The 22,674-nt window shown below is 43.0% G+C and overlaps 1 protein-coding gene across 4 annotated transcripts in view; it reads left to right on the forward strand.

Annotated features, from left to right (window-relative positions):
* Positions 1-12,268: 12,268 nt before the first annotated feature.
* SLC1A3 (solute carrier family 1 member 3) overlaps positions 12,269-22,674 on the forward strand; it is a gene marked incomplete at both ends in the record, with an annotated part of 91,078 nt that continues 80,672 nt past the window's right edge. For all 4 annotated transcript variants that reach the window (XM_080714013.1, XM_080714014.1, XM_080714016.1 and 1 more), the window contains one exon: positions 12,269-12,449. In XM_080714013.1, coding sequence (XP_080570139.1) covers positions 12,269-12,449 — 181 coding nt within the window. The remainder of the gene's footprint in view (positions 12,450-22,674) is intronic.

A 22,674-nucleotide genomic window follows, 5' to 3' on the forward strand; every position in this document is an offset into this window, starting at 1 on the left:
CCTAGCCCTATTTTTATTCTTTATTTTGAAACAAGATCTTGCTAAGTTGCAGAGGGCCTTACTAAGTAGCTGAGGCTGGCCATGAACTCGAGACCGTCTTGTCTCAGCCTCCCAAGTACTACTGGTTATTTATTTATTAATTTTTTCTAAACAGGGTCTCACTAAGTTGCAGAGGGTCTCACTAAATTGCTGAGGCTGGCCATGAACCTCCGATCCTCCTGCCGCAGCCTCCAAGTACTGGGATTACAAGCGTGCGCCACCACATCCAGCTCCCTTTTGACTTTTTGAAATGTATGACACATTTTTCTATAGTCACTCTACTGTGCAGTAACACACTAGGGGAATTTATTTGTTAATTTCTCTTCAGGCTTTACTCTGTCATACTTTACCACGCACATTTCCCTGCTATATTGTAAGGTTCTTAAGGACAATCACTCTGCCCTCTTGCGCTTTCAAACACAGTGAGAACCTGTAGAATTCTGAGGGCAGGATTTTCATGGGAAGTGTTAGACCCAGCAAAACAAAATTCTGTGGCCCTTAAGGGTCTAAACTTTGAATGCAAGAGGCTTGGGGTGCATCTGCGCCCAACCACTTAACCAGCTTCTGACCCTAGCAGTTGCTAATTCTCTCAGGAACTCAATTCCTTCACTGGTAAAGTGGGGAATAATAAAATTTTGTTAACAATAGGATTGTTGTGACAGGCAAATGAGGCAAATACCAAGTCCTTGGCATGGTGCCTGACACAACAGGAAGACTTAATAAATAGGAGCTTCTTACTGTTATTGCTATTGCCATTAACATTAAATCTCTCTGCAGACACCAAAATATTCTTACCATGTGTTTATCTATTTAAGTAAATTGGAAGAGATTGGGCTGAGGAGGGAATTTCTTTAGCCCTGCCAATTCTACCCTTTTCCAAACACTCCTCTATAAAGAGTAATCACTTTATAAAAGTGCTGTCCAATAGAAATACAATGCAAGTCCATATGGAACTTAAATTTTTCTGTAAGTGACATCAAAAGAAGCAAGAAGAAGCAGGCAAAATTAATTTTTATATTTTATTTATTCAATATCTTCAAACTGTTACAACATGTAATCAGTATAAATAATTATTAATGAAATATTTTCCATTTAGAAGAAACTTACTTTTAGAAACCCAATGGCTATTTTACACCTAAAGCAGCACATCTCAATCCCCCTAGCCAAACGCAAGGGCTCCGTAGCAATATGTGGCTAGCGGCCACCCTAAGGGGTAGTGCAAGCTGTATAGCACAGAATTTAAAAATATCTGACTTGGAAATGAATCCTATCATACCAGGCTTCCACTGAATGCATTTGGTATTATAAGACAATGTGTTTCTCTGAAAATGTTAAAGCTGAGAAAGCACCACCAGGTTCTGGTCTTGACAGTCACTAATTTGGACGACTCCATGCAAACCATATGTTATTTCCCTTCCCAGCTTGGTTCCGGGGCTGAGCGAGATCACAGAGCCATAGGACCTAGGACCAGCCTCTCCATCCAGTCCGTTTCATCCCCACCACCCCTCCAGGCTGAAGCTCGAGACCTGAAAAAACAACATCCCATTTTTAAAACAGTCGTGTCCCTACAGGATGTATCAGTGAAGGTAACACTAGTAGTGTGAGGTGCTTAATGTTTACTCCAAGCCTTTGTCTATTCCTCAGAAGTTACCTCAGCTTAAGGGAACCTTATTGTGGCATATTCTGGCACTGGACTCAGGTGCATTCTAACTCAGAACTACAACTCCAACCCTATTTTATTTTTATTTGGAAACAGGATCTCAATAGGTTGATGAGAGTCTCAGTACTTGCTGAGACTGTCCTTGAACCTATGATCCTCCTGTCTCAGCCTCCCAAGTACTGAGGTTACTGGCACATGTCACCACATCTGGCCAGGAACCTTATTCTTCGAATTTGAGTACTTTGAATTCCTGATCCAATCATTCCCACACCTGGCCCTGGTACTTGGACTGCACACAGGGTCCAGATTTTGGTAGTGGAGAAAAAGGAAGAAGGGCAACTCCAGTGGTGCCTGGCTCCCCATCCCCACCTCTGGCTTATAACTGATGTGCAATATTGTTTGTTTCATCATGAGATTTCATTTGAACAAAGGATTAAAAAATACGTGAAATTCAGAGCTCACCTCTCCCTTTCCGTTGGAGGGGAGGCCCTCCCAGGTTTATACAACCTGGGTCTCCTGAAACCTCATCTCAGTGCATTTTTCTTTAATGCCACATCATGTTTTCTGGTCGTACCTGTTCATGTTAATAGATTCTTGAAGCGCTAACTAGACTTAAGCTTAACTCCCATGAAATAGATTCTTTCTTACAACCAGGTCCTGTTGGTGTGAGTAACTGGCCACCTGTGTTAATTCTATTCCAACAAGTGTGATCCTTCCTTGGTGGGAAGGTGGCCACATGAGGAAGAAGGCTCGCCTTTGCCTCTTCCGTAACCTGGAAGTGACCTGCCCCTGGAGGCAGTAACAATTCCCCTGCCTGGCCAGGGAAAACGATTGTCAAGCACCCTGGGAACTTTCTCCCCTGGGCTCTAACCTTAAAATCAATCCACAGGCATGGCCAAAGATGGCCTTGGACACAGATGCACAGCATAACCTTAAATGTATGTTTTAACACATAAGCTAACTTTATTCTAACCTTGCCTCCAGATTGCTATAAGAGTATTTGATGACCAAAACTTATTTCAGCCGGGATTTGTGATCAAGGCCCAGACAGTTTCTACCATTACCCCTGTTTTCTCAACTCAAAGCTGCATTTTCTGTTGCTTAAAAATTTGCATATTTTCTCAGTGCCTGTTTCTGACTCACAATAAACAATGCCCAGACCTCCTGCCAAAAAAATGTCCAAATGCGAAATAGTTGCTATAATAGTCGTTTTTGTGATGGCAATTTTGAGCTGTGTGCTTTTAAATTATAATTACTTTTTTTTTCCTTACAAAAGATGTGTATCTGTCTTGATTGCCGTAATTATGATTCTATACCAGCAAACAGTTATAAAAGACCCATGTCATCGCTGTGCTTCATAAAACCCATGCCTTTCAAAAGGCTTCTTTTGGTGACTGTATTATGTTTGTGTTTAATCTGTGGCAGGGAAACCTAATGAGAAAATATTAATCATTGAGCGTATATAAAAATTTGTGTCCTTAACTAAATAGACCAAAGAGGATATGGCAAGCCCATTATTGAATGTATGACATGATTCAGAGTTGGGGAGGGGACTTGAGAAAAATAATTGTCTATCCTAATTTAATGGGTGACATTGAGAATTGGTAGGAGGAGTATGTGGTTTAGTGGCTACAAACAGGATGGGACCAGAAGTCAAGGGAACAGAGTTCTAAACTCGGCACTAAGGAATCACAGCACAAGCTGACTTGACGTCCTCACCCGCCCTTCCAACTGACTCGTAGAATCACAGACTAAGGATGCGTAGAATCACAGACTCAAGATCCTACCTGGAGGGAAAAGAAGGGGACACCGAGGGAGGTCCCAACCGCCACCCATTCAGTTAGAGCAGCCCCACTTGGATCTATCTTATATTGAATGATTGAAAAAAATAAACTCATTGTTTTTGTTTTTAAATTTGATTTTACCTATGCCCTTGGCTCAAGCCTTGGAATCACAGATGGACTGAGAGGAAGAACTACAGAGTGGTAATGACATTGGGAATTTACACCCAGGGGTCTTGGGAACTGGAATCCTGTCGGATTAAAGTAGAATTTAGAGTGGACTTCCCAGGAAAAAAAAATAACAGTTGGTAGGTCTTCCTTTAAGGGAGTTCATTCCATAGCCGGGCGTGGTGGTACACGCTTGTAATCCCAGCATTCAGGAGGCTGATACCTGGAGGATCACGGTTCGCGGACAGCCTCAGCTACGTAGTGAGGCCCTCTGCAACTCAGTGAGACCCGGTTTCAAAATAAAGAATAAAAAATAGGGCAGGGGGTGTAGCTCAGAGGTCAAATGCCCCTGGGTTCCATCCCCAGACCCGCAAAAAAAAAAAAAAAAAAAAAAAAAAAGGAGGTCATTCCTATTTTCTATCTGTCTTTAATAAAAAGCTATTGGCCATTTATTTTGGAAAAAGATGGGAAATCAAAATTCTGAGGACTGTTAAACAGAATTCTACTGTTGGACTGTGATCTTGGGCAAACTGCTTAATATGACCCTCCATTTCAGCATGTGGTTATACAGGACTAGCTATAATAGAAAGTACCTCAAGGCATTATCACAAACATTAAGTTAGATGATACGTGTGAAAGTACTAATAAAACTATAAAGCCCTATAAAAATGTTGCCTGTTGTTGCTAGTGCTCCGCTGAAAGCCTTGATCCAGTCAACTTGACATGACCTTTCCCAGTGACACTGAGGTTTGCGTCCTACAGAGGTTTGGCTCATGTTAGGCAATTGGGAGAAATATTACTTTACAACACAAATACTCACTAATAACAATTGTGAAGTCTTTATTAAAAAGCAGACTCTTTCATTTCAGTAAAAAGAAAATCTGCTCAGTGTTTCTTAAGGAGGCGCCATTATGCATAACTTGTGCTAAAAGTGGTGGGTATAACTTCTCACCATTTGAGTTTCTAAGAAGAGTCTTCTTGCTGTTCCCTTTGATGGGGGTTCCCTAGCCCTCTGTCCTTGCTCTGACCTCCACTTACACCTCCACAGAGGTCAAAACATCAGAAGGTGCTAGAAGCACATGCTGGTAATGAAGAATGAAGTGGGCAGGCCCCAGGGCTTGGAGGGAGAGCACGGAGAGCGCACAGTCCATCTGAGTTTGGCACTTGACTCAGCGCTGTGAGATTGTGCCTGTTTCTCCAGGCCTTTAATATGAGTATGAGCAGTCCCAGTTTGGTGATGCTTCTCGGCCCCCTTGGCTTCCTAACTCAAGCTTTACTTGCTTAAGGGCTTTTCATTCTACCCCAAATCAAAATCATACCCGTGCTTATATCCAGTGCCTCCCCACTGCCCAAGACCACAGTTCAAGGTGTTTACTTTGGTATTTGAGGCCCTCCTCACCTGTTCTCCAGTCTAAACCCTTACCCCTTCCTCCTCATTGCACTGTTGTCTGCTCTGTGCAGGAACCATGCTGGACCAGGAACACACTGTGCAGAGCTGGGCAAGGCTTCTTCCCTCAGCTGGCGCCCAGGCTTACTGGTCTCAGCACACAAAGTTCCCATAATTCCCTGTGGGGTTCTCCTTTGGTCAGCTGCATAAGAATAATGGATGTGCGGCCGGGTGTGGTGGCACACGCTTGCAATCCCAGCATTCAGGAGGCAGAGACTGGAGGATCGCAGTTCGCGGACAGCCTCAGCTACTTAGCGAGGCCCTTGCAACTCAGTGAGACCCCATTTCAACAATTTTAAAAAAGACTAAAATTAGGGTTGGGAGTGTAGCTTGGAAGTAAAATGTCCCTGGGTCTGGTACCGCAAAAAAAAAAAAAAAAAAAAAAAAAAAAAAAAAAGAAAAAGAATTATGGATGTGCATTTGGGAAGGAATTGATTTTTGGAACAATGAGTGCCCCTGGTTTGTTGAGCAAAAGAAATAAATGAATAAATTGAATAAATGAATACGATAAAGATTAGTTATATTTAGTTAATCTCTGGAGTTGGATTTTTTCGTTTTCACGTGATTTTAAAAGAAAATACAGTCAGTTAAAAATCAGTTAAGCTAGGTGTGGTGGTGCATGCCTGTAACCCCAGTACTTAGAAGGTGAAACAGGAGAATCAAAGGTTCAAGGCCCTCGCAACTTAGTTTGAGGCCCTGTTTCAAAGTAAAATAGATAGATGACAGATAGATAGATAGATAGATAGATAGATAGATAGATAATAGATAGATGATAGATAGACAGATAGATAGACAGACAGACAGACAGACAGACAGATAGGGGTATAGCGCAGTGGTAGAATGTCCCTAGGTTCAAGCCCCAGTAACACACACACACACACACACACACACACACACACACACACACACATATACCAGTTAACCAGAATTCAACAATTCAACATTCAACACAGGTTTTCTGGTTGGGGTGTGTGTCTGTTAAATTCATATTTAAGAAATAAAAAAATTAAGATAAAATGAAAGACCAAGCACCACCAGTACTACTTTTTCTGCTTTCCTCACTGGCCTGTCCACTTTAACAGCCTGGGGCCAGGTCAGGTCCTGTTCATTATCTCAAGATTCTAAGAATTCCATATTGTTAGAGTAACAGCATTCTTTATGGGTGGTCCTAAAATGCAAGCTATTTGAAAAAGGGATGATAAAAATCTCTTCTAAAATTAAAAATAATTGGATAAATTGCTATAATATTAGATGTCAACCACTAAGCCAAGCATGGGAAGAAGGGAGGGAAAGGGAATGGTGTGGGGCAGGGGCTAACTGGGCGATGTGTGCATGTATGCCTACACAAGTTTTTTATCCCATTATGATGTATGAATACAGTGCACCAATAAAAAAAATAAATTAAAATTAAAAATAAAAAGGTTAGGCCATCTTTTTGCTGAAAAAAATTCCAATTTACCTGAAATCCTTAATTTTGAGTGCTGCAATTGAAGTCTGACTGTACTACGAGATCAGCACTTGCTTATTATCATGACCTCTCATACTTCAAACCAGCTAATGGGGATGCTAGTTCAGGATGGGTTGGATATGGTTCCTGTTACACTGGCACTCCCTCTGCCCAGAGAGAGAATTTACCTACATAGAATGCTCAAAGAAAAATCTTGCAGATTTTCCCAAAGGTACGGCATTTGCTGCATGTATTTGTGGGTGTTTCGTTTTCATTCTGATTTGGGAATCCAGACATGAATGATTCCCTGGCTCTGGGTACTCCACCCCAAGTATCTTTGAATAAATATAGCATACAGAGGTTTGTTCACAATTTCTTATCTTTCCTTTATTTAGTGTGTCTGTGAAGAAAAGAAACTGTTTTAAAGCTCAAGAGTCCTACATATAAAGTAGGAGCAGGCAGGGAGGAGGAATATGTTGCGTCGGTTCAGGTTGCTTCCAGGACATTATTGCTGTAGTTAGAAGAAAAAAAAAAAAAGTGGTCCTTAAAAAAAGCAATTCCTAATATTCCCCCTAGATGAAAACCTGGCAGTTCAGATGAACTCTGAACTGAGACCCTTTACATCTCCTTTTCTCATTAGGTTTTATTATAGCCAACAAAACTTCCAGTGCTGAATTACTTCCTTTCTCAATGAACACCAGACTCCCATAATGTCTGCACAACTGAAATAATGAAATGGTTTTTAACCAAGCTTTGGAGATTAGAGGAAAAAAGAAGAGAAATCAGTGTCTTCTCATCTCTGGGCTAATCAAAGTGTGATTTTCCAGCCTATGAAAGAAAGAATAAAAAACACAATTCTATTGGGCTTGAAACCCCACTTAAAATAATCAGATTTTTCTTTTAAGTTCCCTTGCAATACAAATCATTTTCATACAAAATGTGATCAAATTGGTCCTAAATTTGCTATTAAAGTAGGACTTGATATGATCAAGAAAATACTTTTAAAAATAGTTGTGGTGCTCCGAGCGTGGTGGCGCACACTTGTAATCCCAGCTTTCGGGAGGCTGAGACGGGAGGATTGCGGTTTGCGGTTTGCGAACAGCCTCAGCTACTTAGTGAGGCCCTCTGCAATTCAGTGAGATCCGGTTTCAAAATAAAGAATAAAATATAGGGCAAGGGGTGTAGCTCAGAGTTTGAATGCCCCTGGGTTCCATCCCCAGACCCGCAAAAAAAAAAAAAAAGAAGTAGTGGTGGGCCGGGTGTGGTGACACATGCTTGTAATTCCAGTACTTGGGAGACTGAGAAAGTGAGAAAGGAGATCGCAGTTGCAAGACAGCCTCAGCTACTTAGTGAGGCCCTCTGCAACTTAGTGAGCCCCTGTTTCAAAATAAGAAATAAAAAATAGGGCTGAGGGTGTACCTCGGAGGTAGAATTCCCCTGGATTCTATCCCCAGTACTGCAAAAAAAACCTAAAAAATTAAAAGTAGTCATGAGGTCAGGGGTGCTGGTACACACCCATAATCCCGGTACTTGGGAGGCTGAGAGAGGAGGATCGCAGGTTCAAAGCCAACCTCATCTCTGGGCATGGTGGCCCACGCTTGTAATCCTCGCGCATGGGAGGCAGAGACAGGAGGATCGCGCAGGTTCAAAGCCAGCCACGTGCTGGCTTAGGAGACCCTATTTCCAAATAAAAATATAAAAATAGGTCTGGGAGTATAGCCCGGAAGTAGAAGGGCTTCCAGGAACCCCAGTACCACCAAAACAAAAACAAAAAACAAAAAACAAAAACAAAGCCAACCTCATTGATTTAGTGAGACTGTCAGCAACTTAGTGAGACTCTGTTTCAAAATAAAAAATTTAAGAAAGGGCCAGAGTTGTAACAGAGGTAGAATGTCCCTGGGTTTAATCCTCCCCTTTTCCCACAAAGTAGTCATGGTACTGAGAATTGGGATCTACTCCATACATGTGAGCCAGAAATACCAACATAAAAACAACAGTTTTAACACAGAAGGTCAAAAAGTACTTTGTTTCACATCCCACCCTTGTATTATGCCAGCCATTCATAAGAATTGCTTACTGTTTACTATGTATCCAGCATAAAACAGATTCGTGAGTGTCCTCAAAGAACTTAAAATTTAGTTGAGAAGCCAAAACTTGACATGATTCTTAAAAAGAAGACGCAATACAAGACACAGAATAATTAAGTCACGAACAACGTGGTAAAGACCTAAGAGGAAAGGGAAGACCGCTGAGTGCTGAGACTGTCAAGAAAATATATTTCCAACTCTTAAAGTGATGCCAAACTAGAAAGCTTTATAATTGCTGCTAATTTGTTATTTTAAGGCATTTACATGATTCGCCATTCCTTTCCAACCAGTAGCTAGCTGTTCAAAACCACATACATGAACAGTTGAGGCTGGCGGGAGATATTTTTTTTATAACTGCCTGGATTTGCTAATGAGGAACCAAAACACAGACTCTCATACTGGATAACAGACGCAAGAAGGGAGGAGGTTTTGCATGGGGAATTTAGTGAACAAGAACACGAAATTCTGGCTGTGATTTTTGGTATGAGTTTTTGGTTTCTAATGAACTATTTTCCTCCTTCTAAACAAGTTTTCAGTTTGGAGAATGAGTCAGACTCAAAAAAGAGTCTTTCGTTTTTTGATAACCCATTTTTGTTACTTTTTTTTCCTTTTAAGAAAAATGGACCAGACGTGTGATGGCAGTTTCCTAGCTCCTAAAAATGATGTGCGTATCCGGCCGTGGTGGCGCACGCTTGTAATCCCCTCGCTTGGGAGGCGGAGACAGGAGGATCGTGCAGGTTCAAAGCCAGCCATGCTGGCTTAAGAGACCCTATTTCCAAATAAAAATATAAAATAGGTCTGGGAGTGTAGCCCAGAGGTAGAAGGGTTTCCAGGAACCCCAGTACCATCACAAAAAAAAAAAAAAAAAAAAAAATTGATGTGTGTGTTGGGGGTGTATTGGGGGTGTGGTCTGTTTGGCATCCTTTACATTGAGGCATCTGAGTAGCGGTTTATCTTTTGGGATCGCTGAACTTCAAGTGTGCATTTGCACTGGTGGTTTTACAATGCCTTTTACCTACCTTTGTCTCTCTTACGTTTGGAGTCTTTGCAGAGCAAGGTAGTCTGGGCTCACTTAGATTTGTTATGACCGAGTTAAAACTGCTGAATTAGAGGCATGTCTCATTTTGGATTCTGAGTAACTCTGGACAAGTTCAGAGAACTGTAGTTCTTTACATGTTTTTCTCTACATTTGATTGCTTTCCGGCTCTTCCCAAGAAAAGTTCATTACATTCCCAATTCTAACCAGGGGGCACTTTTTCCTAACAGTTCTACAACCAGCCCAAATAGCACGCTCCCGCGTTCCCTTAAGGGGAGGAAACCTGCAATCATGGGAGGTAATTAAATGTAGCCTTGAGAGAGAAAAAAAAGGTCCTTGAATAAAGCGTTCTAATGAAGACTTCCAAAGCCGGCGTGGTGGCGCACATGTAATCCCAGCCCTGGGGAGGCTGAGCCTGGAGGATCGCAGTTCGTGGACAGCCTCAGCTTCTTAGTGAGGCCCTTTGCAACTCACTGAGACCCTGTTTCAAATTAAAGAATAAAAAATAGGGCAGGGGGTGTAGCTCGGAGGTCGACTGCTCCTGGGTTTCATCTCCAGACCCTCAAAAAAAAAAAAAAAAAAAATTCCAGCTTCCCCCGGTGTGTGCTTGCCTGCGTGCTCGCTCGCTCGTTTTATTTCCAATATTTCCTGATCCCGATTTTGCATTTCTAACGACAGTGAACTGACAAAGCGTGAAAGCAGGCTAAGGAGCAAAACAAAGCCAGCGAGCATGCTTCTGGTGTGCCAGGATTAATCAATATTCCAGAAGCCGCGGGGCTCGCCCACCCCTTGGCGGCGCGTCCCGCCGGCGCAGGCGCCGCCCCTTTCCTTAAGTGGCCGGGTAGTAAGTTGCAGGCAGGACACACGCGCAGCCTCCGGCTCGCCCGCCGCGCGTGCCCTCTGCCCAGTACCTGCCGGAGAGACCCCTGGCCATTGCCCGGGTATCTGCACCCGTTACAAAACCGGGAGAGGTGAGTGTCGTGTCCTGCTGGCTGGAGGCCCTCGGCCAGTGCTTTTCGTTCCCTTTAGGCACAGGAGTAGCGAGAGTGAAAAAAAAAAAAAAAAAAAAAAGCTAGCCATGTTGTTGGTAGATAAATTCGTGTTAGCTCCTGAACGTCGTGAGCGTGCACCAGGTAAGCCGGATCCTCTCCTTTGGCCTTGAATCATCCTGAGTGGATTGCGAGAGTAAATTGCGTGAGAGGGGTGGGGGGGCTCGCTCTAGGGTCAAGTTGAGCCCGTCTGCTTCCAATTGAGTGCTTTGGGGAAGGGGATCAGAGCTATTAGTAAAAAATCTGGACTCTCTCCTCGCCCCTTCTGCACTTTTCCCAGAGCTCTTAATCTGGTGTGCAGTCTTAAACAAGTTGTAGGTGTTACTATCAATGACCGCAACCTGCAATTTTATTTACAAGGCAAACTGTTAGGACAAGCCCGTCTTCCACCCTTGGGTTTGCCAGGAGCTCGCTGGGCGTCCCAGGGTTTCCAGTTCCTCCCCCACAGACGCACACGCTGGCGGCTGCAGCTGCCAGATACGCCGGTCTGCGGCGCCGGATCGATCGCGGGGAAGACCAGGGTTTAGAGTGCTTGTAAAGCAGCAGGGCTCATCCCCTGGTTCTTTCAGAACAGCTGATTTCCAGCAAGGAAAAAGGTTCACTTAATTGTATTTGAATAACCTAAAAACGCTGTGAAGAAACCAGAAACCTCACGCTGTAATGTTTGGAACGAAAATCAGGTTCATTTCCTCATCTGTTCTAGAAACCCTTAATTCTAAAACACTTACAAGCCAACGTGAGTTTCCTCAGAAGATTCCAGTGTGTTTGCCCTAAAGACAAATGCTACTTTGTACTTCTACTTGTAATAAAATGAAAATGAATTATGATTTCAGATAATTTATAGATGTGCCTGGAGCAGTTTGCTCATTTCATGGAAAAAAAATTTCAAACAATGTCCTGCAAAACAGTCAAATGTATTTTTCATGTTTTCTGGGCACTGGTGTTCTCTTTATGACCATATTTGCTAGTAAATATTCTTATGAGTTTTTTTTTTAAATGAAGAAAATAGCCAGATATTTTCTTACAAGTAACAGATAGACACAACTGCCTTCAACCATGTATCTGACGAGAGTTATCAAATATTTAGTGGATCCTTCTTGAGAGTTCCGTCCAATTGGACATTTATTGAGTGTGTATAAGTTGTGCAAGGCACTTGGCTGGGCTCTGAGGGGGAGGGCGGTCCCACCCACTTCTGAGGAACCCTTTCTTGGCCTCTTTGGAGGGGAAGGACCAACTCTGAAAAATAGAACACAAGCTTCTGCTCATGCATTCTGAATTTATGCCCATTCCTCACACGTGGTCCAGTAAGATAGGCACATGCTAGCCGGAAGCCTGCTATTGTGGCTTTCCAGTCTTTGATTCCACTGAGATTATGCAATTTGCCCGCAGCCTGCCTGCGGTGGTGTGTGCACAGATTCCTCAGTCCTAGAGGCTGTAACTCTGGTCTTTCTCTCCTTGTAGTTGTGCTCTCTGACACCAAAGAGGCTTGGCTTTCTGGGGGGCAATTCCAAGACACTGAAGCGCGAAGAAGAGACCCTCCTAGAAAAGTAAGACATGACGAAGAGCACTGGGGAAGAGCCCCGGAGAGGGGGCAGGATGGAGAGGTTCCAGCAAGGAGTCCGGAAACGCACCCTTTTGGCCAAGAAGAAAGTGCAAAGCATCACAAGGGAGGATGTTAAAAGTTACCTGTTCCGGAATGCTTTTGTGCTGCTCACGGTCACCGCGGTCATTGTGGGTGAGTCACTTGATAAAGAAAAAAAACAAAAACCTGGATCTTGTTTCTATGGGGCATCTGGCTACCTGGGAACATTATCAGATGGATGGATTGTAGGTATTCAAAGTGATAGCTCAGGCTCTCCCCTGAACTTGAAGACTTTTTTTTTTTCATAAGCATTGGTTTGTTGACGTGTTTAGAGTAATAGATGGCCCACCGATACCTGGGAACCCGAAAGAAGCATCCTAAGGAAGTATGCAAATCAACTGTGGGCCAAGGAGAAAAAAATTCACATGCTTTCCCATTTCCTGTAGGAATTAAGGAATGAGCCAGGCATGGTGGCATATGCTTGTAATCCCAGCATTTGAGAGGCTGAGACAGGAGGATCTCGGCTCACAGACAGCCTCATCTACATAGTGAGGCCCTTTGCAATTCAGTGAGACCCTTTTTCAAAATAAAGAATAAAAATAGGGCTGGGGTGTAGCTCAGAAGTAAAATGCCCCTGAGTTCCATCTCCAGTACCACACAAAAAATTTTTAAAAAATGATAGTTTAACCATTAGGCATAGGCAGTCAAATAATAGCAAAAACATGCAAGCATGCTAGATTTGGCCAAAATGTATTCATTACATAACACCACTTTTACTTAAAATTAAGTTATACAATTAGTTCACCCCAAATGAGATACAGGTCCCTACTAGTCATTATATTCTAACTTGGCATTGACTTGAAGCTGGGTGTCAGTGCTTAAACATAAACACTCAGTCTTTTATGTGTTTGCACTCTCTTACCCAGGAACTGGAAAAGGCAAATTGACACTCATCCACGGCCTCCAAGAGCCTGCCATCAGTAGCTATATCATTTTTTAAACATTTCTGTCCCTTATGAGCTGAACATGGTTGTCAGCGGTCTATACTGATAAAACCTCGCTTTCTTTGGTGTATGACATTTTAATTTACTGTTTATGGGTCACATTGATCTTACCTTAAAGTATAGCTTTAAAAAAATACTCATTTGAAATTTTTGACCAAATCAACATAAGAATCATTAGGTTGGCAAATGTATAAGCCCATCCCAGGTTATAAAAAGTGCTCTAACTTAAATTTTTACCAGTTTTCCACCCCCTGAGAAAAGGCATTGATGGACAGTTTTTATGTCTACCTTGGCGTCTGCAAAGTTTTCTATCAACTATAAAAAAGTAATGACAATAAATTTTAAGAAAATTCTGTAGCATGTAAATTGTTTAACTTTGTCTAAGAACATTGGATTTATAAAATGCAGATAAATAAAAATAAAGCAGGAGAGTACAGTTTGTCACAGACAAATGTTAGATACATCCCATCTTAACACATTTGGTTTCTTTCAGTAATTATTTGTTAATGAGTGTTCTGTTAATTGTAGAGATGTTCAAATAGAATGTATTCTGATTCACCCAGAAAAGTAATGGCTTTCGTTAGTCGGTTCCCAGGCCTGAATATATTGTTGGAAACAGTATTTCAGTACCATGTCCTTGTCCTGGAAGTGCAGTAGCCTACCCTATTTTTCACTCTGAATTACAATCATCATCAATCATAGCAACGGCTGCATACTATTCATAACAAGCATTTATATGTTATTATTCCCTCAACTTGTTAAGTGTCTGGCATATATGAGCTCACTTAATCCTCAGGCAAGCTTGTGGAGTGATAGGTATGATTACTAGGGTCTTCCTTATTGTATAAGGAAATTGATCCTGGAGAGAGAACACAACTCACCCGAAGTCACAAGGCCAGTAAATGCTGCAGCAGGAAGTCAAACTGGGTCTAGCGCCAGCGGCCGTTCTCAAAGCCGCTCTGCCATCCTGCCAGTCTTCTCTGCTGACTGACATCTTGTGAGAGACCCCAGGAAGAAAAATGCTGCCGGGTATGGGTGGAAGCCAATTCGCAAGCAGTGCCGGGTGAATTCTTCGAGCCTCAGTTGACTCAGTTAAACTCAGCCAAAATCTTAGAGTTCTCCTGCAGACAATTAAGTCACATCCTTCTTGCACATTTAACAAATACCCACTTGTTTTTAATCCTATGTGTATAATAATAGAATTCGGTGATATTAAAATATGTTTGGAAAAGATGCAGAAACACCTATTCGAAAATGGCATTCTAAACACCCAAAGAATTCAGTTTCTAAGACAGAAATAGTTCCATTAAAGAAGAGAGGGATGAAGAATCATAAAACCTGAATATGGAAGGTAGACTGATAGATTTATTACTAAATATGAATAAGCGGCACCCCTACTACAAAAGGGAAAATGCCGGGACTAAGGAGCCATTTCTTCTGGAGTTGTGGGGCTGCTTTCTAGCCCAACGCGGCCTTTCCTTGGATTTGTGAGAACTGCAGTAAGGCCTGGCTGAGCCGGGGCAGATAAGTTGGCTGGATGCCCTCAGGGTTGGCTTTACTAATGGAAACCAAGGAGTTAGAAGCTACGAGAAGAAGGCACTCACAAAGAAACACATAAAAAGAGCTCATTGACAGTCAGGGAGACCACCAGGACTACACCCAAGACTTGGAATAGCAAATAGATACTTAGCAGCAAACAGTTTTAGGAGAGAAGGAAGGGCCCTTAATTTATCTGTTGGTGTGTCTTCCATTGAGGGCCCCTTGGAAACAAAGGCTCCATTTAGCTGGTCACTGGCTTCCATGTCTACACCAGCCCTAAACAAAATAAGAGGGAAAGAATATGTCTGGACACCAACTCTTTTTTGTTTGTTTGTTTGCTTGCTTGCTTGTTTTTGTGGTGCCAGGGACCTTTTTTCTCAAGACCCTTGAAACCACGGTCTTCTGCATGCTAAGCAAGTGCTTTACCACTGAGCTACACTCCCACCCTGGACACCAACTCTTTAATTTATTTACCACAGCATGGAAGGGGGGAGGGATCAGGAAAGATGCTAGCAAGGAAGAAGGAAATAGTTATTTTTCCAAAATATACTATGAAAAGCAATATGGCCATTAATTTGATTTCCAAATCCTTAAGCTTTGACAACATTTAGTAAAAAAAAAAAAAAAAGTCCTGGGAAATCCTACGTGTTAGGGGAACTTCTCTGTTTGTTTAATCAGTTTTGTATTTTGAAATAAAATGAACATACATTTAATGTGTAGAAACAGAAATAGAAAAATTATGATGGAGGAGGCATAAAGACATGTGAAACGGTATATTCAGAATAAAGCAGAGAACTGTAAATATTTCAGTATCATAGAACTGCTTGTGCCATTTGATGTAGTTGCACAATGACACTGCATTTAGTGTCCGTCTGAATGTGCCATACTATGACAAAAGCCCGTGTAACAAGAGCAGGTTGGAACCCTTGGAGAAGGGACTGCCCAAGCCCTGGAAGAGGGCTTGTCAGGAAAGCACTCGATAATGTGTCTTCCAGGGCTGCTGCAGACATCTGACGGAAAAACACACTGGGAAGAGTGGTCATCGCTCTTTTTTTCCCCCCAGAAAGTACTTTCTGGTTTCACAGCGAGGCGGGTCGTGTTCTAGCCACCTCAAGCATCTTGCTGAAAAGGAAAGTCCTTTATCATGTTGAGTCAGGGAGCACCAGCTCTTCCATGTCTAGGGAGTGGATTGCATAATACAAATAAACTCGCAGGCCAAAGAAGTCTGAAGAAGTGGGGCAGAGATCAGCCACAGGGTGAGAATCAGGAAATGCAATTGTATACAATCAGGTAGTAGTTTTGCTTGACAGAGCTCGTGGACACAGTAACTAGCATCATTTTCTGCTGTTGGTCTTGCTGACTATACACACACACACACACACACACACACACACGCGCGCGCGCGCACACACACACACACATGCACACACACACAGTTTACATTTGCATTGTCTTTTATATGAATTTGAGAGAAATTTGTGACTTCGTAGGAAAGAAGACATACTGATTAATTTTTTTTTTTCTTTTTGGTACAGGGGATTAAACCCAGGGGCATTCTACCTCTAAGCTACCCCCACGCCATAATGTTATTTTTATTTTGAAACAGGGTCTTGCTAGGTTGATAAGAGTCTCACTACTTGCTGAGGCTGTCTTTGAACCTGCGATCCTTCTGTCTCAGCCTCCCAAGTATTGGGATTGCAGGTGTGTACCACCACACCTAGTTCTCCTTTTTATTTTTTATTTAGAAACAGAGTCTCTCTAAGTTGTTGAGGCCAGCCTTAAACCCGTGACCCTCCTGTCTCGGCCTCCCAAATACTGGGATGACAAACATGTGCCACCATGCCTGCTTTGATTAAGTTTTTATAAGACATTTCCCCCATTCTCTAATTTTCTTTGGCAGTAAATTTAAATCACATTAAAATTCAGTGCAATTCTATATTATCTCAAGATAATATACCATGGATGCTTCTTAGAATGGGACCTGGGAGCTGGGCGTGGTGGTGCACACTTGTAATCCTAGCATTTGGGAGACTAAAACAGGATCACATTTCATGGACAGCCTCAGCTACTTAGGCCCTTTGTAACTCACAGAGACTCTGTTTCAAAATAAAGAATAAAAAAATTCAGCTGGGGGTGTAGCTCAGAGGTAGCATGCCCCTGGTTTCAATCCCCAGTACCGCAAAAGAAAAAAAAGAAAAATGGGACCTGGGTATACGGGTAATGGGGTGGATGAAATATTACTTACCTTCGAGTAAGTTTTTATATAGTTTGAATGGTGTGTGTGTGTGTGTGTGTGTGTGTGTGTGTGTGAGAGAGAGACTGGAGATTGAATCCAAAAACATTCCACCTCCAAGATACATCCCCAGTTCTATTTTTTATTATCTATTCTGAAACAGGATATTACTAAATTGCTGAGGGCCTAAGTAGCTGAATCTGTCCTCAAACCTGTGATCCTCCTATCTCAGCCTCCCAAATTCTGGGACTACAAGCATGTGCCACCACACCAGCCATCTGAATGTTTTTTTGTTTTTTTGTTTTTTTACTTCATTCATATATTATCTACTGTTATCTACTCCATACTAAATAAATATGTTGAATTGTTCATTTTTTTAAAATTCAGTACAGTTCACCAACCTAACCAATATTGCATGTTGTGTATCTGGCCCTGTGCGGTGCAGTGGAGATTCCCTGCTCTCAGGTAGTTTTGTGGGAGAGATGGATGAAAAGCATGATGAGAAAGGAATGTACAAGGATTAGAGGTGGTGATAGAGGAATCTGTAATTAACTGAACTTCTTTTAATGAGCTCATATAACACATATTCTTCTATATAATGTCTAACGTCTTTCTGTGTTGGTACTTTAGAGGTACTATTTTCTCATGAACATTTGGAACCCTTGATGTGCCATATTAAAGAAAAGGAAAAAGAGTGGCTTTTGCAGAAGGATGGATCTGGATTCGTCTACTGGGTCTTCTGTGTTGTAGCTGTGTGATTCTAAAGTAGAACCCCTCTGAGCCAAAGTTTCTCATCTGTCATCACGGCTATTAACACCTACTGCTAGCAGTAACAGCAGACACTCACACTGTGTGCCAGGCACTGCTGTGCTTCAACTTTATTTAAACCTTGCAACAACCCAGGGAGGGAGGCATTTTTATTTCTCCCATTTTACAGTTGAGAGAATTGAGCTCAAACACTTATCCCAGAGTCAATGCCTACCGCATGAGATTCAAATCCACCCTTCTGGCTCCAGCTTCCTATTCTTACCCACCGCACTGTTCTGGGTGCTGGTCTGAGAGCTCACCTAGTTTTATTACAACAATTAGCTACAGATCTGCACGGAATCCTTAGCAGGAAAGATGGCAAGGTCTCCCATGACATTGGGCAATTCAGTGAGAGAGGGTCGACGGCTATAGGCTGATGGCCTGACTTTGGGCTTGGGTGACCAAGTGGTTGGGTGCCACCTGTGAAAGTAGAGGACAGAAGGAAGATCCGGGAGATGGGATGGGCGCACACATGGATCGTGAGTTCTCTCAGGGACCTGTTGAGCTTGGGCAGCGGTGCTACTGCAGTGGGTGTACAGGGGAGGAGACTCGCCACACAGAGGGACTTGGAAGGTCTCCTTGCCGCCTCACCTGCAGACTGAACAAGGATGGTGATGTTAAGGGACTACTAATCAATGAATCAACGAGTCAGATTATCCAACTGCATAAGCTCCTCTGTCCTTCATGCTGGACACTTACACCTTATCTAGCTGAGTGTGTTCAGCCAAAGTAATTAAACTGTGTGATTTACTGTGAGCGTTCAGGCTGGATGGGCTGGCAATGAGACCATGCTGGCCACCTGCTGAAGCGGGCACCAGAGGCATAGTTGAGTACCTTGCTTACATTGACCCTACTTCCCAAAGTGCCCACCAGCCGGTCACCTCCACATCAACAACAAGCATCCCCAAAATGGTGCACAGATGTTCAAATTCAGATTAATTGTATCTTCAACACATCTGGGAGATGAGAAGGAAGAGAAGCTTGGAGAAGCCGGAGGACAGGGGGCCGTCCCGAGGCAAGCCCAGCTGTGCTGGGATGGAGGACTAGGAGGGAAGAGAACTGTGGAGCTGCTGTGCTTGCTCTGGAGAAGCAACTTGGGGATAGAGTAAGGACTAGAGTGTGGTTTATCTCTGCTGCTTCTTCCCCAAGAAATTCAGAGAAGTTGCCAGGCGTGGTGGCACACGCTTGTTAATCCCCGCACTTAGGAGGCTGAGACACGAGGATCACACAGGTTCGAAGCCAGCCTCAGCTACTTAGTGAGGCTCTCAGCAACTTAGTGAGACCCTGTTTCCAAATAAAATATGAAATAGGACTGGGAGTATAGCCCAGAGGTAGAAAGCCTCTGGGTACCGAAGGAAGGAAGGAAGGAAGGAAGGAAGGAAGGAAGGAAGGAAGGAAGGAAAGAAAGAAAGAAAGAAAGGAAGGAGGGAGGGAGGGAGGGAGGGAGGAAGGAAAAAAGAAAGAAATTCAGAGAAGTTGTCAGGGCTGGCCATGTCAAACACGTGTGCCTACAGCACACACGGAACCTGGCCCTCCCTCCACTCTCTCTCACAGCATTGCTAGTGCCATCTCCTATAGTGGGGGTATAGTCCAGTGAGGGACAGTTGGGATACAGCCCTGGGTTCTGGATTCAGGCAACCTACTGTCATGTCCCAGTTCTGGAACTAAGCCTGTGTCCTCACTTATAAAAGAATAATTATAAAATCTCTAGCCAGGCATGGTAGCACATGCCTGTAATCCTAGTACTTGAGAGGCTCACAGGATCACAAGTGTGCAGCCAACCTCAGCAACTTATCAAGGCCCTCTGCAACACAGTGAGAACCTGTTTCAAAATAAAATAAAAGCAATAAAAGCCAGGCATGCTGGCACACACTTGGAATCTCAGTACTTGGGAGGCTGAGATAGGAGGATCACAGGTTCACAGCCAGCCTCAGCTACTTAGTAAGACCCTCTGCAACTTAGTGAGATCCTATTTCAAAATAAAGGATAAAAATAGGTCGAGGGAGCCAGGCATGGTGGTGCACACTTGTAATTCCAGTATTTGGGAAGCTGAGACAGGAGAATCATGGTTTGTCGGCAGCCTCAGCTACTTAGTGAGGTCCTTTGCAACTCAGTGAGACCCTGTTTCAAAATAATAAAAAATAGGACTGGGGGTGTAGCTTGGAGGTAGAATGCCCCTGGGTTCCATCCCCAGTACCACCAATAAATAAATAAATAAATAAATAAATAAATAAATAAATAAATAAAATAGGGCTAGGGTGTAGCTCAGAGGCAGAATGCCCCTGGGTTCAATCCCCAGTAACACACACACACACACACACACAATAACCTGCCAAATTATATCCCAATTCTGCCAAGTACAAGCTGCATAGTCTTAAGTGATTTTCTTAAATACTCAACAGGTCAAGTGTCCTTAGGAAATGCCAGTCCCTTCCCCTTTGCTGACATCTTTGCTGTGACAGTGATCTATAAGACACTGGTTTTGTGATGCTGATCTTCTAGAGAAGTACAAGACCCTGAGAGTTGGGAGAATGTGAACACAGATGGGAGGAGATAGTTACCTAGTTTGGGTTTAGGAGGAGTGGCTTGTGTTTCCTTGGCTGGAGAAGAAAGCCAAGAGAGTTGTCAGAAGAGATTTAATGGTTGTAAAGGGCTTCAAGAGGCAGAGGTGAAAGCCTTGGAGTAAGTGATACTGTCATTATCCGTCCCTTCCCTCCACGGCCTCTTAAGCAGAACCAGAAAGTAATCCCCAGGCGGCCCTTATCACAGCACAGACTCTTCTGTGAAGGGAGAGCCTGGCAGTGGATGCCTCTCAGAAAAAGAGGGAGGTGCTGGGAAAATGGCTTTAATAAATGCTGTAATATCCTTGGATTCATTTTTGTTCATCTATCAAAGGGCATCAAAGAGTTCACCTCCTCCCCTGTTCCTCCTTCCCTCTAGCATTTTTGTGTCAACTGCTGATCAGAGGAGGGTGCTGGCTAGAGGAGGGGCTCTGAACATTGGGGGAAAGGTTGAGCTTTCCAAGAGAGTTGGTCAAGTTTCTTCTTTGTTATTTTTTAATTTTTATTTATTTATTTTGCAGTACTGGGGATTGAACCCAGGGGCATTCTATCTCTGAGCTATACCCCCAGCCCTATATTTTATTCTTTATTTTGAAACACGGTCTTACTAAGTTGTAGAGGGCCTCACTAGCTGAGGCTGACCTTGAACCTGAAACAATCTTCCAGTCTTAGCCTACCAAGTACTGGGATTATAAGTATGTGCCACCATGCCTGGCTTGGACAAAGTTATTTTGAAGCAGGAAGTAGAAGGCTTGATGTTGTTCTAAGATAATCTCTGGATTTTATTTGGCTCTATTATTTTTCTTTCTAATAAATTCAGATACTGAGAAAACTAAAGCATTTCAAATTTCTCTTTCAAGTAGGCAATCAGATAAGTAGATGTGTGCAGAATAGCTGCCCACAATAATCATACCTTCCATTTTTGTGGGGTTACAGTTTGCAAAGAGTTTTCCCAGTTGTGCTCTCTCCAGCAGCGTAGTCTGTGACCACCCAACCAACTTCGTATCTGGTTCATATCTACAGACATCTGGAAAGCAACTGAAAAGCACTGGAGCCTAAAGGCGCTGGTTACAGACAGGCCTGGCTCTCCCATCAGTGACTTAAGGTAACTCTCTGGGCCTCATATTCCCTCATCAGTAAAGTAAGTTTAAACTCCTATCTGCTTCCAGCTCCAAAATTATGTTACTTTATGTCTCATTTCCCTTCCTCTGAAGCATCAGAATACATGGAATAAGAGACAGTGTTTTCTTTCCAATCCATGACACTATATGCAAGAACCTTTTTCTGGAACCAGTGATCTTCCCGCTTGTGGGAGACAGTTTCTCCAATCTGACAAGCAGCTGCCTCCTCTCCCTTGATTCTATTGACTTCATGTCCCTGGCTTTGGGTCTGATGATCAGTATTGCCTGGCTGGTGTTTAGGGACACAGGAGGAATGCTCCTCTGCAGAAACCACCTCTGCCTATCTTTCCCTAATTGGAGAAAGAACATTGTGAGCTGTTGTTTTTATGCTCCTACAAACAAGATTGTGGAGAGCCTATGCCACAGGGAAGAAGCAACCAGAGATTAAGCTCCATCTGTTCCACAGAGCACAGCCCAGGTGTTAGGGTACGCCATATTTATGGAGCACTGTGTTGTCAGGGATTTGTTCTGGCAGCGGGTGTCATTCCCATGAGATGAGGAAACAGGGCATTTTGGGCACCAGGTTTAGCTATTATATTCACCGAGTATAAGAATTGAGGATGTTTGTTTTGTTTTTTGTGTGTGTGTGGTGCTCCAGGGATTGAACCCAGGGGCATTCTACCTCCGAGCTACACCCCCAGCCTGATTTTGTATTCTTTATTTTGAAACAGGGTCTCACTGAGTTGCAGAGGGCCTCACTTAAGTAGCTGAAGCTGGCCACAAACCCAGATCCTCCTGTCTCAGCCTCCCGAATGCTGGGATTATAAGTGTGTGCTACCACGCCCAGCTAGGTGCACGCTTGTAATCACAGTGTTTGGGAGGCTGAGACCGGAGGATCACGGTTCACGGACTCAGCTACTTAGGTCCTTTGCAACTCAGTGAGACCCTCTTTCAAAATAAAGAATAAAAAATAGGGCAGAGGGTGTAGCTCGGAAGTCAAGTGCCCCTGGATTCCACCCCCAGGCCCACAAAATAAATAAATAAATAAATAAATAAATAAATAAATAAATAAATAAATAAATAAAATAAAAATAAAAAGACAGAGAGATGTGC

This window comes from Muscardinus avellanarius (genome assembly GCF_963383645.1).
Source record: "Muscardinus avellanarius genome assembly, chromosome: 1".
NCBI classification, from domain to species: domain Eukaryota; kingdom Metazoa; phylum Chordata; class Mammalia; order Rodentia; family Gliridae; genus Muscardinus; species Muscardinus avellanarius.